The sequence below is a fragment of the Ambystoma mexicanum genome, chromosome 1p, assembly GCF_040938575.1.
Source record: "Ambystoma mexicanum isolate Mex_15411 chromosome 1p, UKY_AmexF1_1, whole genome shotgun sequence".
NCBI classification, from domain to species: Eukaryota; Metazoa; Chordata; class Amphibia; order Caudata; family Ambystomatidae; genus Ambystoma; species Ambystoma mexicanum.
The window spans coordinates 1,167,018,292-1,167,033,142 of NC_090921.1; the positions used below are offsets into that span (position 1 = coordinate 1,167,018,292).

Below are 14,851 nucleotides of genomic sequence, written 5' to 3' on the forward strand. Positions count from 1 at the left end.
TGGCCACGCCACAAGGTTTTTAATTTGCTCCTTGGCCATCTTGCCCTGTTAACTACTTCCTGCCTTGCCAGGAAATTCCTTTTATGGTCATTCACTGCCTGGGAATGCCATGCTTTTCGCAGTGTAGTGGAGGGCCATGTGTGTAGGTTTCCTCAGGAAGGTGGCTGGGGCTATCTAGCCCCAATCCAGAAACATGTTCTGGAGAATATCCATGAGATTCACCATCAGTGGTCCTGATTAGACCACTGCTGGGGTGTGTGTGGCCTGAGTGTCGGTTTCACCAGAGTTTCTGGATAAGAATAGGAGTCTTGCAGCCATTGCCAAGAGATCCTGCCTAGCTGTGAAGATGTCGAAAGACCTGTGGACCCATCCTAGGAAAGCCCGTTGACCAACTGTTGCTGTAGTCCCTGTGGAGCCCTGTCTGGCTGTGATCTTCAGAGCTTCAACCATTGTGATGGTGGGACCAACTATTCCCGGTGCCCTCCCATGTGGAGTCTACTGAGTTGTCCCTGGACCATCCGGTGGGCTGACCAACTCCAGTTTGCCTACCGTGGTAGCGGCGTCATCCTTTTGCGTTTTTGGCTCAACTTTGGGGAACCTCAGATTGTTCTACAAGACCCTCTCCTATGAAATCTCAGCATTCCAGCTTCGACAGAACCTGAGATAGGAGGCTGAATCTGACAACAACAGTTGTGTCCCCTCCTATTGGTGACTCATCTAAACCGACTTTCCCGTGCCTGGTCAAGTGCCTAGAGGAGTGCTGCATTGGTGTGGTCTGCATTCATCCAGTGGAACAGGTTGCACCAGCTCCTGGACCCGACCAGAACTTTGTCTTGCAACTGCAGCTCCTGGGTTCCTTGGACCAGAATCAACTGTGGTAACACCCACCTCTGAGGATCCTCCAATTACCTGCCAAGTCTGAGGAGAAACCGGAGTACAGGTGGAGTGGGGTGAGGGAGTGAGTTACAGTAATACTTATCTGCCCCCCTATATCCAACTGTAAAAGTTTTGAATTGTTCGGCTTTGGCAAAACTTGTTGTCGAAAGCCCTCCGAAAGCTGGGAACAGTCTTATTCGCTAGAATGTCATTCTGACTTTTGGAACCAACTTCCCATCCTCAAGGAGGTCCTCCTAACTTTTTCCCAGTTCCAAAAACGTCTGGAAACTTTGAAAGTTTTGGGCACAATGCTCCAGTCAATTGAGGGTTGGACTTTCTAAAGTTTGGGGTGCATTCTTGTGTACTGCCATTGCTAATAGTAACCATTGCCTTCCCTTTTAGTATTGTGGGGTGGGGGGCTGTTGGGAGATTTATCATTGTGCTTCATCCTCTCTCCTAGTGAGACCCCCAGCACTTTTTGCTGGACTTCTGGACCATTTTATTTTAATCCTGAATAAGTGAAGCCTTTTTCCACTCATTCATTCTTGTGGGTTCTGTCTTTTAGAACTCTATTCTTTGTAATCTACCAGAACTGTGGAGTCGGTCTGCTCCATAGCTCTTAAAGGCATCTGTGTTTTACTACTGCAACACATAGCTCCTTATGGGCAGTGTGGCTGGGGATCCATAGGGTCCTCCTTTTAAGATTTGTTTTCTATATCCTTAAGTAACTACAGTTAGTGTCTCTCCCAAAACTCTATAGACTGAGAGATTAGCACACCCCTCCTTCAGTGGAGTGTCAAAGGGATACTTAGTATACCCCTTCTATCTGTTCCTGTGACTTTTTAGTCGCATAGACAATTGCCATGTTATGACTGGTGACGGTGGACGTGTTCTACCAACTATTGTGTATTTTATCTATCGCAGGTTGTGTTCATAGCCTCGATAGTGCACAATAGGGGCACCCAAGTACCAACCTGGGGCGCTCTTCTTTTTTTGCCATTACTTGCATGGTTGTTCTTTGTACGCCCTTCTACAGGAGGAGGAGGAGGAGAAGGAGGAGGCTTCCACTCCCCTATCCTTTGTCTGCCAGAGTGCCTGAATAGGTAAAGATCCCACAGGGGTGTCTGGCTGTTCTGATTGGACAGCCACCCGCTCCTTTATGTAAAATGCTGAGAGATTGCAGAGGAGTGTGTGCTGGAAGTGTATAAAAGGTGAGGCTTCTGGATCAAGCCAATCACAGGAAACAGAAGTAACCGAAGTAGACTACCGGAGACGTCTGCAGACCCTTTGCAAGACAGTGAAGCGACCACTGCTGTCCTGACCCCGTTGCCTATGCGACACGGGAGCTCCGAAGAGGACTCCTTTCCTTTGGCTGGTGGGAACAACTTGTCCCAAGACCATTTCTGAAACAAGCCATCTCTTCTGTGGTCCTAGGAGCTTCCAGAGCTGCAGAACCCCAATACCAGGAGACCTTGCTGCCTATTTCGAGTGCATCGTCTCGTAAAGGATGCATCTGTCTAAAACTGTGCTGCACCTTTAAGGACACTCCAGAGATCTCATCCAACTCGCCCAAAACCCCTCACCAGAGTGTGGGAATGCAGAAAGCAAAGAAGATTGACTGGGCGATCCGTGCCCTTTGTTGGTGCTGCTGAGAACGCGCCAAAATCAGAGTGAACCCACAAGTTGCTGAAAGTCGCACTACAGGTCCTCCCTTGAGACTGCTGCTGAGGGGCACGGTCCATTGTCATGCCTTTCGTCACCAGACCAAGGAATCCGAAGGTCATGTCCAGAGCTGCCACATCAGAGGAGCCAACACAAACACTTTCTTCAAACCAAAGGTACTGTGGGGAAAAAGGTTTTGCTTACCCGATTCCAAGAAGTCGTTGCAAAGCGTTGGAGTGCCCGTAGGTGTCCAGGGCAACCCCTCTTGCCTCTGACCAAAGCTGCTTCTGGTGTCCCCTTTTCAAGTCCGTTTTTAGGTCTCTTTTGTTAGTTGCTAACTTACTGCTTCAATAACTTTAGACACTGGAAGAAATCCACAGGAACTCTTATTATTCCCTGTTTGTCAAGACTTCAAGCGTCTTCGAAATGCCTTTAACTAGGGTGCGTGCCTATAGAAACCGCCTCTAGAACCTTAAACTAAGCTTACTTTGCACTAACCACTTATTTTCCTCCTTTTAAGTGACTTTCCTATGTGTTTACAGAGTAAATGCATTACCGTATGACCTGTTGGAAACTGCATGAGTGCGCAATTACCGATAATACAATAACCTTGTCTTTCTCCTTTCTAGCGTTGCTACAAATGTAACCGCAAACTAACACAAAAGTGAAAGTGCCCTTCAAAGTGTATTATCTAGTATTTTTTAAGTGTTATACCGTAAACATCTGAAGTATTTAAAGTGATTCTGGTGTAAATATAATAAATATATTTCGAATGGATTGTGTCCTCCCACTTATTCCTCATCTTAGATATTATTAGCTTCAGCTTTGCTACTTTGGAAAAAAATTCTCTTTCCACCAGAGGGCGCTCCACTCGAGGCTGTGGCGTCAATGTGCCTCGAGCGCACCCATTGGCCTCAGTTCCTTTTTTCTGTTGGCTTCGCTTCGCATCATTATAAAACGGCCCTTCAGTTTGTGCGATAAGGTCATCTATATCGAACCTTTCCACACCGAAAACTGGATTCAAGAAATGTGGGAGAAAGATGTCACTGACTGATCCCCATTGGAATTGCCTCTGGTGCCTTGGTTCTGACCACCGTATAGATGACTGCTGTTCTTGTCAGTCGATGACCCATAAGGCCTTAAAAGAACAAAGAGGTAAACTGGCGATGGGGGAGGAAACCTCAAAGTCGTCTTCGAAGGGGAGAAAAGACTCAGCTGAGTCTTCGGTAAAACATCATAAAAAAAACTAGGTCGAGGAGCAGATCCAGGAAGTCCTCTTCTTCGTACTCAAAGGCGAAGAAAAGACAACACCGATCTCCCTCTTCCTCGACTTAATCTGAGGAAGTCATAGTCCATCGAGACATGACTCCCCTAGGAAATGGGAAGCTTTCAGAGCATCTATGTTAAAGATTTTTGAGAACGCGGCCCAGACCCCCTCAAAGTCTGACGAAGACCATGCCCCTGCTCACAAAAAAAGTGACGGGGGAAGATCTAAAACAAGAAAATCAGACAAAAGATTGTCGAGGGGGTCGTCCAGCGACTTCCCAGACACATCATAGAAAAAGCCTACCTGTGCATAAATCGGAAGTGGAAGTAAAGAAAATGGCATCAGACGCTCATGCACCATCATCAAAAACGCCCTATTGCACAAGACGTTGATGACTCAACTTAAAAAGGTTACGTCGAGTGTACAATCGACCGTATCGAAGGCTCCTTCGACAGCGTCAATGGTTTCGGCAACTCGGGATAGACGATTCCTTCGAAGGCATCGAAAACTACCTCAACAATATCGAAGGTTGTAGCTACAACATCAACGCTTTTGTCAACGTCCACGCCCATGCCAAGGTTAAAACCTATACCACCTGAAAAGGTTTTTCACCCAGAGAGCAGACATGATTTTTTTAGGACCGTGTCATCCATAAATGTTAAATTTGGTACAAGACCAGTCCCTGAGGAGTTAGTTGACCCTCAATCTAAGATACAAGATCTATATGAGTGCTTGCAGTCAGCAAGTGGAATGGATACTTCTCCAGAATACGAATTTGCAAAACCTGACCCAGCAGAACATGCTGATGCAGGTTATAGGAAGTTGATGAATAGAGTTTCTGAATTCATGGGATGAGGTAGAAAGTCACCTGTCTATCAAGATGATGACATGACTGACATCCTTTCAGGAGGACCTCAGCAAGAACCCATACTTCCCTTCCATGTAGCCTTACAAAACCAACCCAATACACACATAAAATAACTAAAATAATATAAAGGTCAATTGTGTAGGTCAATTAGGACCACTATAATAAGGTCAGTTGTGCAAAAGGTCAATTGTAAAAGATCAATTTGGGTAATACCATTCAGAGTAATTTACCTACAGCTCACATCTTCCTTTTAAGATGAGCCTGACTACTCTGCCACACTACCAATGTCCTGAGCTAGTACAGACTGATACTAAGAGTTGGGGGAACTACAAACCACTGGTAAGGCTTACTAAAGTCTTATTGCCAGAAGGACTTTAGGAAAACTCCCCTAACAGGGGGGATTGTGAGTCTTTTCACTGGCTACTGTGGCTGTATATATTTTTCAATTATTAGTGTTGTGTGATGGTATTACTTGCCTCTACTCATTTGTATAGGGTTTGCTTGGCCATAAAGAAATATAGTATTTTTATAACTATAGAAGTGTAATCCTTGATTACTTGCTTTCTGTGGACCCTTTACCAGGCTCACCCCGCCTGAGACTTAACTTAGACCCCTCTCCATGCTACCTTGATTGGTTTGGCTACAGGTCCCAGAGTTTTCTCTGTTTGTTAACTAGGTTGGTCTTGTTAGGGAGCTGAATTTGTTGTATGCCTGATCCCCTCTACCTGTGATACCCCCAGCACGTTTTGCTGGACTTCTGGATCTTTTTCTTGTTCACATTCATTCTTTTTGCTCTAACCATGGGAACCCTGTTCATTGTATTTTACTTTATAGAGTCCTCCTTTCTACCATACTTTTTAAAGGCATCTGTGTTTCACTTTTGAAACACACAGCACACTTTGTGCAGTGTTGCTGGCAGCCGTTTGGGCTCTCCTTTTTATATTTTTCTTTTCCTTAAGAACTACTGTTATCAAGGTTGGAGGAATACTTTTATCCTTAACTTTTCCTTTTGAGAGATAGGCACACACTAACCTATGTGGAGTGCTGAGAGGTTAGCTAGTATCCCCTTTCTCTCTGCTCCTGTAACATTTCTTTTAGTGACAAGCATACAGTTATGGCTGGTGGCAGTAGGTGTGTTCTACCAACTTTTGTGCAATTTTTGCTCTCAGTATGTCTTTACAGCTGCGGCTATGCAGCACGGAAGGGTCACCATTGACCCAAAATTGTGGTTTCTATCTTTTATCGCCATTTCTTGTGTGGTTGTCCTTTCTTGGTCCTTCTACTGACCTGGGTGGGGGGTGCCCCTGGTTTGAGTTTTGTCTAAGGTGGGAACCCTTTGTGTAGCCCGCCGAGGCTCCAGTGTGTATGCAAGGACAGGAAGCTTGGGAGCATCCTGAAAACTCTGCTATCCTTTGTCTTCTGGAATGCCTGAAAGGAAGCAGTTCTCACTGGGTGCGCTGGCTGTCCCGGTTGGACAGCCACCTGCCCCTTTGTGTAAACTGCTGGGGGAGTTTGCAGAGCATGAGTGTGAAATCCTAATAAAAGGTAAGGATCCTGAGGTAGAAGACAAGTTGACCACTGGAACAAAAGATCTGAAGAAGACGACCAGAGATGCCTGCAGCCCCTTCCACCAACCGCGAAGCGACAACTGCAGTCCTGACCCTGTTTTCTAATCGAAAGGGGAGCTCCGAAGAGGATGACTCCTTCCCTTTGGCTGATGGGACAGTCGGCCATAAGACGACCTGCAAGACGAGGCATCCCACAACAGGCTGTGACCTTCCTGGGCTGCAAACCGCCAATACCTTGGGACCTCAGACCATATTGCAGTGTATCGTCTTCCCATAAACAAATCCTCCCAGGAACTTTGGTGAGTTCCAGTTTGATTTCCAGAGACGAGATCCCCCTCCTCAAAGTGCCCTCACCAGAGTGCAGGAGCGAAGAATCGAGGCAGATTTACCAGGCAGTAAACGTTTGTTCATGGAGACTGTAAAAAGGCACCAAATCTGAAGACTGATGTTGGAGCACGAAGAATTCTCTCCAGAGTGCCCTTTCTCTTGACTGCTGCTGCAGCATCCCTTCCAGAGTCCCTCCTTTCATCATCACGACCAAGGAACACAGGACTGGGTCCACCACTGATTCACTGTAAAAGAATACAGCTGCATCTTCATCACTCCTCAGGTACTACTTACCTCCAGTCCTTTTCTTTTCTGTGCTGCTGGAGTGCGGATTCCTGGGTTTGGGTGTTCGTCCATACCATTTGCACAGGCCTAATGCTTACTTGTAATTGAATGATCCTCTGGTCTGGAACTTTGCCTTTTCTGCTGCTGTACCTTAACTGCTTCCCCTTCAATCTGACTTTGAAGAACGCATACCTAGATAGGGATGGATGCTAAAGCTTAATGCCTCTGAAAAGTAGTATAAGTCCTTTAAAGTATTGAACTGCTCTTGCTGGTGTTGAATAACCCTTTTTATTCTTGCAACAGAACATTTTCTGAGTTATGGCAAGTGATTCTACTTACCATCGAACTGGGCTCATGATCTGTATAACTCACTACTATTGGTTTACTCACCTGAAGTATTGCTTATGTTTTCTACTTTGTTGATTAGTTAAAATGGTACTTACCTGAATATGAAAAGCCAGGACAAGGTGTAAAAACAAAAGTTTGGGGGTCCATAGACTATGAAGGAAAAGTTGCTCAAAGAGAAATCTTTCTGAACAGGAACTCAATACTATATAACTTATATAAGGAAAATGGGCATAATGGTAGGGGGGACTCCAGAAGAACGCCCCCTGGCCAGGAAAAGAGAGTAAGGAACCACAAGAAATAAAGGCAAAATGTTTAGGGGCCCAAAAAGTGAACCTAAAATCCGCAGTATAGGAATTCTGATTTAACACTAGGTCTCTGTTTTGCTTTTTCATCTCCACCTATAGCCACTACCACAATTAAGTATTCAAACACTATCCCTGTTTGTCTCTTCCGTTTCTTCTATTAACATTTTCTTAACTCTATTCCTACCATTCCAATATTTTTACTCTCTTCTCTTTCCTTTCTCAACAGATGGTTGCCGCTGATGACTTTGATGTTCTTCGAAGGGTCTATGTGGATTTCGAGGGGATAAGCTTTAAAAGAAAGTTCATAGTTGGTTTGGAGCCAGAGAGTATTCATATGATGATTGGTAAGCTGGCTAGTTCTGTTAAGACAAGGCAGATATGCCTGTAAGTGTGTTGTAAAGGAGGTACAGTTTGTGGGAAATGTTTCTCTCCTATATGTGGAAAGACAATGATGTGAGATGGAAGCCTTTCTCTGGCTTCACACCAGAAGTGAGTTTGTTACAATTGATAGTTTTGATTAGGTTTTACACAGGGAAGTGGCTGGTTCAAAAGCCTGCAGGAACTTTCAAGGGTTCTCTAAAAAGGGTAACAAGGATTTCTGTTGTTTATTTCAACCTGTTGGTATTCTCAATCATGTGCCAAAACTCCTAATTTTTAATTCCTTGCCCCTCTATGGAAACCCTATTCTACAAAGTAATGTCCAAATTAAGTGTCCAATGGAAAAGATCAACCTAATCTTAAACATAGCCTACTGGCTACACTCTTCTAATAGCACAAATATATTCAAACGGTTGCCAACACAAGCCTTCTCAAAACATGTTCTTAAGAGCCTGTCCCTAAAACTCCTGTTGGGCCTCCTGATCCCTCTTTCTTCCCCTCACTCTGGCCACCCTGTATGGGCTCGCCCCCATCGCCTTCATCCGAAGCCAGAAATCTTGTAGTCGTCTTCGACTCGTCTTTCCTTTCTCCCTCACATTCAGGACCTTGCCAAGAAGTGCCACTCTCAACTCTTCCTTCTCAAAGGAATTCTCCCTTCTCCCCAGAAGTTCAGTGTCTCTAGAGCTTTGGTTCTCTCTACACAACTGCAATAGCCTTTTCCTGAATCTACTCTTTACGAGCCCTCCAGCTAAACCAGAATAGCGCAACAAGAATTATCCTTCGTCTCAAACCCAGGGACCGCATCTCTCAAGCCCTAAAATCTCTCCACTGGCTCCCGGTTGCTGCACGGTTCAATTTCATATCCCTCTGCATCATCCATAAGGCTGTCTGGGGCTGCGGGGAACGTTGCCTTACTGAATACTCTCCTTCTAGATCTTTACGTTCCCCTGGTACCAACTCTGTGTGTCAAGCACTTCACTAAACGGAGGGCTGGTGGCCAATCTCTTTCCTCCGTTGGCTTCGTTTTAGGGAACAGCCTCCCCCTTTGTCTTGAGCCCGATCTTAAATTCTGCAAGCTCCTCAAGACTTTACTTTTAACCTCCTCCTTCCCTTCCTCCTCCTCTAATACTACAGTTGCTGAGATTATGTCCCTCTGGGCTCTGGCCTCCCACACCCAATCTCATTCAGCCTCCGCCCGCTCCCAGCACTTGCCTTGGCACCAACTGGCCTATGGCAATGTAGGCCTGTATTTAACTATTTATTGGCAGCTGACCTCTCCCTAGCACTTCCTCCACTAGGCACTTATATCTGCTGCTCACTCACGAGCAAGGGCACTCCTTGCACTTACTCCCCACTCCCTCTTCCCCTCTCCTCTCTCTGCACTTGCACGCTCTGAATGCTCACAAGGCCTAGTTGGTCTGTCTTTATCCTTCAATGTTTTAATTATTTTTTCAATCCCATGTTCCCTCTTTTGCTTTGAAACACAATTTACTTGCTGTATAAGGACCTTACAAATGGACAATAAAACAAATAATCCAACAGAACAAAATACCAAACTTTTCCTTGGATGGCTCTGTTATCAGATACTCATTCTGTACGCCTCAGTCATCTCTCTGATTTACCCTCTGAGCTCCAGGAACTTTCCCGGGAAGGTTTTCACCCTACATTTTCGTGGACTGTCATATGCTAGGTTATTTGGTAGGTTTATTTCCCTATGCGGTTGCTGGATTCACAAATGTACTTCTTTCAGTGTTCCTTTCACAAGAGATGCAATTAGTCTTTCCTAGACCATATGTTTCTCAGGTTTTCATGATGGGTCCTTCTTAGACCTTAGAGTCAGGCTTTACTAAGGTTCTCTCCTGCACCTTGGATGTTGGCTTTACCGCGGGTACAATTGGGACCTTGGGTTCTGGCTTAGCAACGGATCCCTCATGAACAGTGGCTTCAAGCTTTACAATGGGTCCCTCCAGGTCCTGGCCTTTCTCTGGCTTTACAATGGATCCCAATCATAAACTGCATATGTATTACCTTGAACAAGGAACTGTACTGTCCCAAAATAAGGTAACCTATAATAATTGCTTATATTCCGAGAATCTTTTTAAACTTGAACCAATGATGAAAATGGCCATATAGACTGTTTTAATTGTAAATCTTTCATAATCCAAAACATTTGCATAAACTATTAATTGAACCACATCACTGTCATAGTAAAGTCCTTTCAGTTCATCAGGAAACATCAACAGTGTCATGTGTATGCACTTTGAACAGCCTAAACTGGGATAGTTGTCCCATAAGAGGATTTTGCTTCTGTGACCATGTGTCAATGTATAATTAAAGATTATAATGTGGTGATTTTGATCATTGGTTCCTGGTTTAAAGATTCTCCGAAAATATAGGATTACCTTATTTTAGTAGTACAGTTGCTTGTTGAAACTGATGCATGTGTAGTTTGATTATACATTTTCACTGAGATTGGGCAACGCAGCTGATCCAGTTGCTCGGATCGTCTGCTGAGTCCTGCTAGGAACGATCTCTCTTTTGTAAACTTCCCCTCCAAAGTTTCTGTGTACCCCCAATCTTTTTGATTTGTTTTTGTTCCTGTACTGACATTTTGATGGGAAGTAAAGCCTTCAGCTTCACTTCCCCTGCCTTGTGCTCATTTGTTATGGGGAAACTAATCAGTCCTTAAGACTATCTGCACTGGGAAACGGTTAATCTTTTTCTTTTACTTTGTGTCACTTTTTAACATTGCACGCATCTTGCAATACAGTGCCATGGGGATACTTTTGTATCCCCCTAGCATTTTACACTTGTAAGTAAAACTTTATTAATTGGATTTCTCCATTAACCTACATCATTAAACACATCATGGCAAAAACAAACATGTATACACAATTTAAAATCAGTTCAAATCAGTGTTAAAAGAGAATTCTCCCCACTTCAATTTCTGTCTAAAACTGTCTTCAAGCGTTTTATCGGGGGGCCTTGCTCACGTAGGCACCAAAGTTAAAAATAAAGTCAAGCAAGGTCTGGACAGTTCCAAATAAAATACTGTGCCACTTTACAGTCCCTTATCTGATATTCCAAGAAAAGGGGCCTTAAAAAAATCTATTTGCAAATCTAGGTACCACCTACAAATTAGAAAAAAATATTTAAGATCCTACCTTACATTTAGCCCATATGTGCAATTTTTGATGGGTCTCCAAGTCCCAGATTGGTGCAGGCTTTTAGTAGTAACATGTTTAAACGCACTATTAAAATACAGCGCCTACCGTTGGGCGAGGGGATACTACACACAGTGCCCCCCTGCTTGGCATTAGATCAGCATAGCCAAACCCAGATTCAGAGAGCCTAAGGCCTGATCCGCATCCAATTCCTGAATCCGGTCCCTTCTAAAGTATCCCCTCTTTAACCCTTGATTTTAACTCTATCGGGCTCATGTCTCTTGTTGAGGTCAGGGACACACTCCCTGCTGTCAACAGTGTTGCACCTCCCAAAACCACTTAAACTTTAAAGAGAAACCTGTGCCTACAATCTATGATAACAGGAACTGAATAGTGTCATTATTCTGGGGTACATGCAAAACCTTTGAAAGGAAGGTGCTTTGTCTCAAATTAGCTTGTATGGCTATCCTTGATATCCCCAGCTCCAAACGCAGGGTGCAATTTGGGGTTCCCATTGTTGGACCCTTTTCATAATTTTATTTTGGGCGACCTCCAATTTCCCAGTTAGAACTCCCCCAGATTTCACTGCCATACAGTAGCACATTCACCACCTTACACATTTATACCTCTATCGCCTTACCCGGCATGTGCCCACCAAATTTATGATAGAATCTAATTTATCCATTTAACCTGTACCTGGCCTTTAGACATAACCTCGATTTTCTCACCATTGAGATACCATGAATAGTCTACCTTCTTCCTGTTATTACTAAAGACTACAATTGCTGTTTTAGCCTTGTTAAGGTTAACTTGTCATTCTTAAAATACTCTGCGGCATAGTCCAGACCAGCTTGTAGCCCCACGGGGGTCTGGGAGATCCGAGCTGTCTCATCAGCATATAACAATGCATCAAAAGACCTGCCCCTCCAAATGGGGCGAATTGGTACTAGAACTAGCTTCTGCAGGGTTAAAGTTGGCTAAAAATAGGAGCAATAGTAACGTAGCCAGGGAACAACCCTGTTTAACTCATCAGTTTGTAGAGAATTCCTCCGTTAATCAAACTTGAATATTTACCCTTGCAGCAGCTGTGGTATCTTGGTAGCTGAATAGAATCAACTGCAACAAATTTAGAGGAATATTCATGTCCAAGTTCCTGCAATAAAATTCCCCTGTTAATTTTATTGAATGCCTTCTCAAGGTCCTAAAAAGCCATGTACGGCCTACCCCCTCTTACCGAACAATACTTCTCAAATAGGATATGTAAAATCAAGCAGTGGTCCACAGTTGAAAACCCACTACGGAATCCTGCTTGGGAGGTAGGTAGCACTGCATAACTCTCTGGCCACTCTTTGACTCTCCTCTTTATACATTTATTAAAGATCTTACTGGGAATATCCAGGAGAGAGATTGGGTGGTAACAATGGGGGTCATTAGCTGTGCCCCTCTTAAAAATGGGGACAATTATAGCTTTCTTCCAAGAACTGGGGACCACGTTTGGGATAGCAATAGCGTTACAAGGTTTTCCTAAAATAGTGGCCCACCAAACAGGACTTCACTTCAAGTGGTCTGACTGAAGACCATCAGAGCCCGCCAGCTCCCCAATCTAAGATCAGCGATACACTCTAGGACTCCCCCTGTGTGAAAAATACAGTCTCCCCCCCTTTTGCCCTGGTCGCATTGCTGGGTAGCACCCTCCCCTCACCTTCCTGTAGGATGTTAGTTTAGTGGGGACACCCACTTATCACCTGAGATACAGCAGGGATCAACCTTATTTGTAGTGTCAAACCCTCTGCTAACTAAGCTCCAAAAGAGTTTATGGTTATTATGTAAAACTGCTTGCTCTAACCTTTCCCACTGTTTCACTGTGTGTTCTACCCTCTTCGTTTTCAACAACTTTCTATAGTCCGATTTAAGAGCATATAATTGACCGCAGTTTGTCCCTTTGTTTCGTTGCCCCAATAATCTTCCATTTCAGGGCCCTGCAATCTTAAGCGAACCAAACTGCACCCTCCAGTGTGACCTTTCAGGCTGGTTCACACTTGGGAGCAGTTTCCTGCATTCACCTACTAATAGTTCTAGTAATTCTTTGTAACTATTGATACATACTACTCCTTCCAATCGGGTGTTGTAGAACTCGAGCACCTTATCTACAACCCTAGGTACCCTCAGTCATCTCCCAGCTGTCTTGCCTTGTACATGGTAGGCTCTGGCATACCCTCCGACCATTTTCCTCCCCCGAGGCAAGGGCCTGTCCAGAAAACTCCATTGCCATAACCAGAGGGGAAATGGTCACTGTCCTGGTGGGCTATCACCTCAAATCCAATTATACTTGCAAAGGAATGGCTGTCTACAAACAGTCTATAACAGACCCCTGTTTACCCATGCTTTGGGGGGGCAATCCCCTTTACATCTCCCATTTAACTTGACCAGGTGGTATTCCTTCATGAAAGCACTTAATTATTTACCCCGGCTATCTTCTCTTGTGTTCAATTGACATTACTCCCGGTGACAACAGTCCTCTGTCACTCACGGGTAATCCCAATTTGGCATTAAAGTCACCCACAATAAGAACATTACATGGTATTTCACGTCAAAGTTCCCCCAACACTTTCCTCTAGCACACATTCCCCCATTGACAGTTTTTTGGTGGTATGTACACATTCACCACCAGCAGGTCCATTATACCTGGCTTGGTTTTCAACAGAACGACCACCACAAATCCATTGCCTACCGCCACGCTTTCATCTGACCAGAGTGGGGACATCCTTATGTAAGTAAGCAACCCCCGCTTATCCTCCCGCTACCTACACCTTTTGCCCCTAGTGCAAAACTAGCATAGTCTTTAAGTATCAGAGCAGCCTTAACCCACGTTTCTTGTAGGCAGATGATATATCGGGAGATAAAAGTGACCCATTCCTAGTCGATACTTTTGCCATATAACCCGGCCACATTCCAGGAAATCGGTTTCAAATTGCTGCTCTTGGCCCCCGCTGTTACCCCTAGAGGCAGGTCTGACTACCCCTTGTAAGATTAAAATTGTCTAGGGCACAGACGAACACACTGTCCTTGGCTTTCCTAGAGATCATTATAACAGGTCCTGCATTAGCTGGGAGCTCCTGATCAACCTGAAGGGATTGGAGGGGGTGCAGCACTCACTACTATCCGATTAAGCTCTGTGCTCTTCAAAATCCCTCACCATCTCCCTCTCCCTCTCCTTCTCCGTTCCAGTCCACCCCCGGTACAATGACCTCACGCGAAGTGTTGTGTCAATGGCATATTTTGACCAATGAGTCCAGAACGATCTTGACACCATGTCAGCCAGCAAATCTTTGCACTGGATCACGCAAGCTCTAATATGTGGATTGTTAAATCCTGTGCGCAAGTTACATCCGCCATAGAATATACAGTGTGACAAAATGCAGGCTTGGGAAAAAGAATTAAATGAGATACCTTACACTTGGGATTTTTTTTGTTACTTTCGTGTGTGTCTAAAGACAACCTGGTAGCAGCAATGATATTTTTACAATTTTTGTGTTTTCAAGCGTTCATCACATATAGCTACTAAACGTGTCTAGTGCCCTAAAAATGCCACACCATGAGAATTTTGCTGATTCTTTGGCCACATAGTTATCTGGCTTTCTTCCTGCCTTGCCAGGACAGGAAATCCTGTTTAAGGCCATGCACTTGCCTGGGAAAGCTGCAACTTCGGTGTGCTAGTGATGAATGTGTGTGATTGTGGCTCAGGAAGTGGGTGGGACTGTCTGTCTGGTCCCACTCCACATCCATGGTGCCAGAGAGTCTAA

At 44.5% G+C, this 14,851-nt stretch overlaps 1 protein-coding gene across 4 annotated transcripts in view; it reads left to right on the top strand.

Moving 5' to 3' along the window:
* The window catches only part of KMT2B (lysine methyltransferase 2B), a 1,990,704-nt gene that overhangs the window by 1,312,962 nt on the left and 662,891 nt on the right, over positions 1-14,851 (top strand). For all 4 annotated transcript variants that reach the window (XM_069604859.1, XM_069604860.1, XM_069604861.1 and 1 more), the window contains one exon: positions 7,733-7,850. In XM_069604859.1, the coding sequence (XP_069460960.1) occupies positions 7,733-7,850 (118 nt within the window). The remainder of the gene's footprint in view (positions 1-7,732; positions 7,851-14,851) is intronic.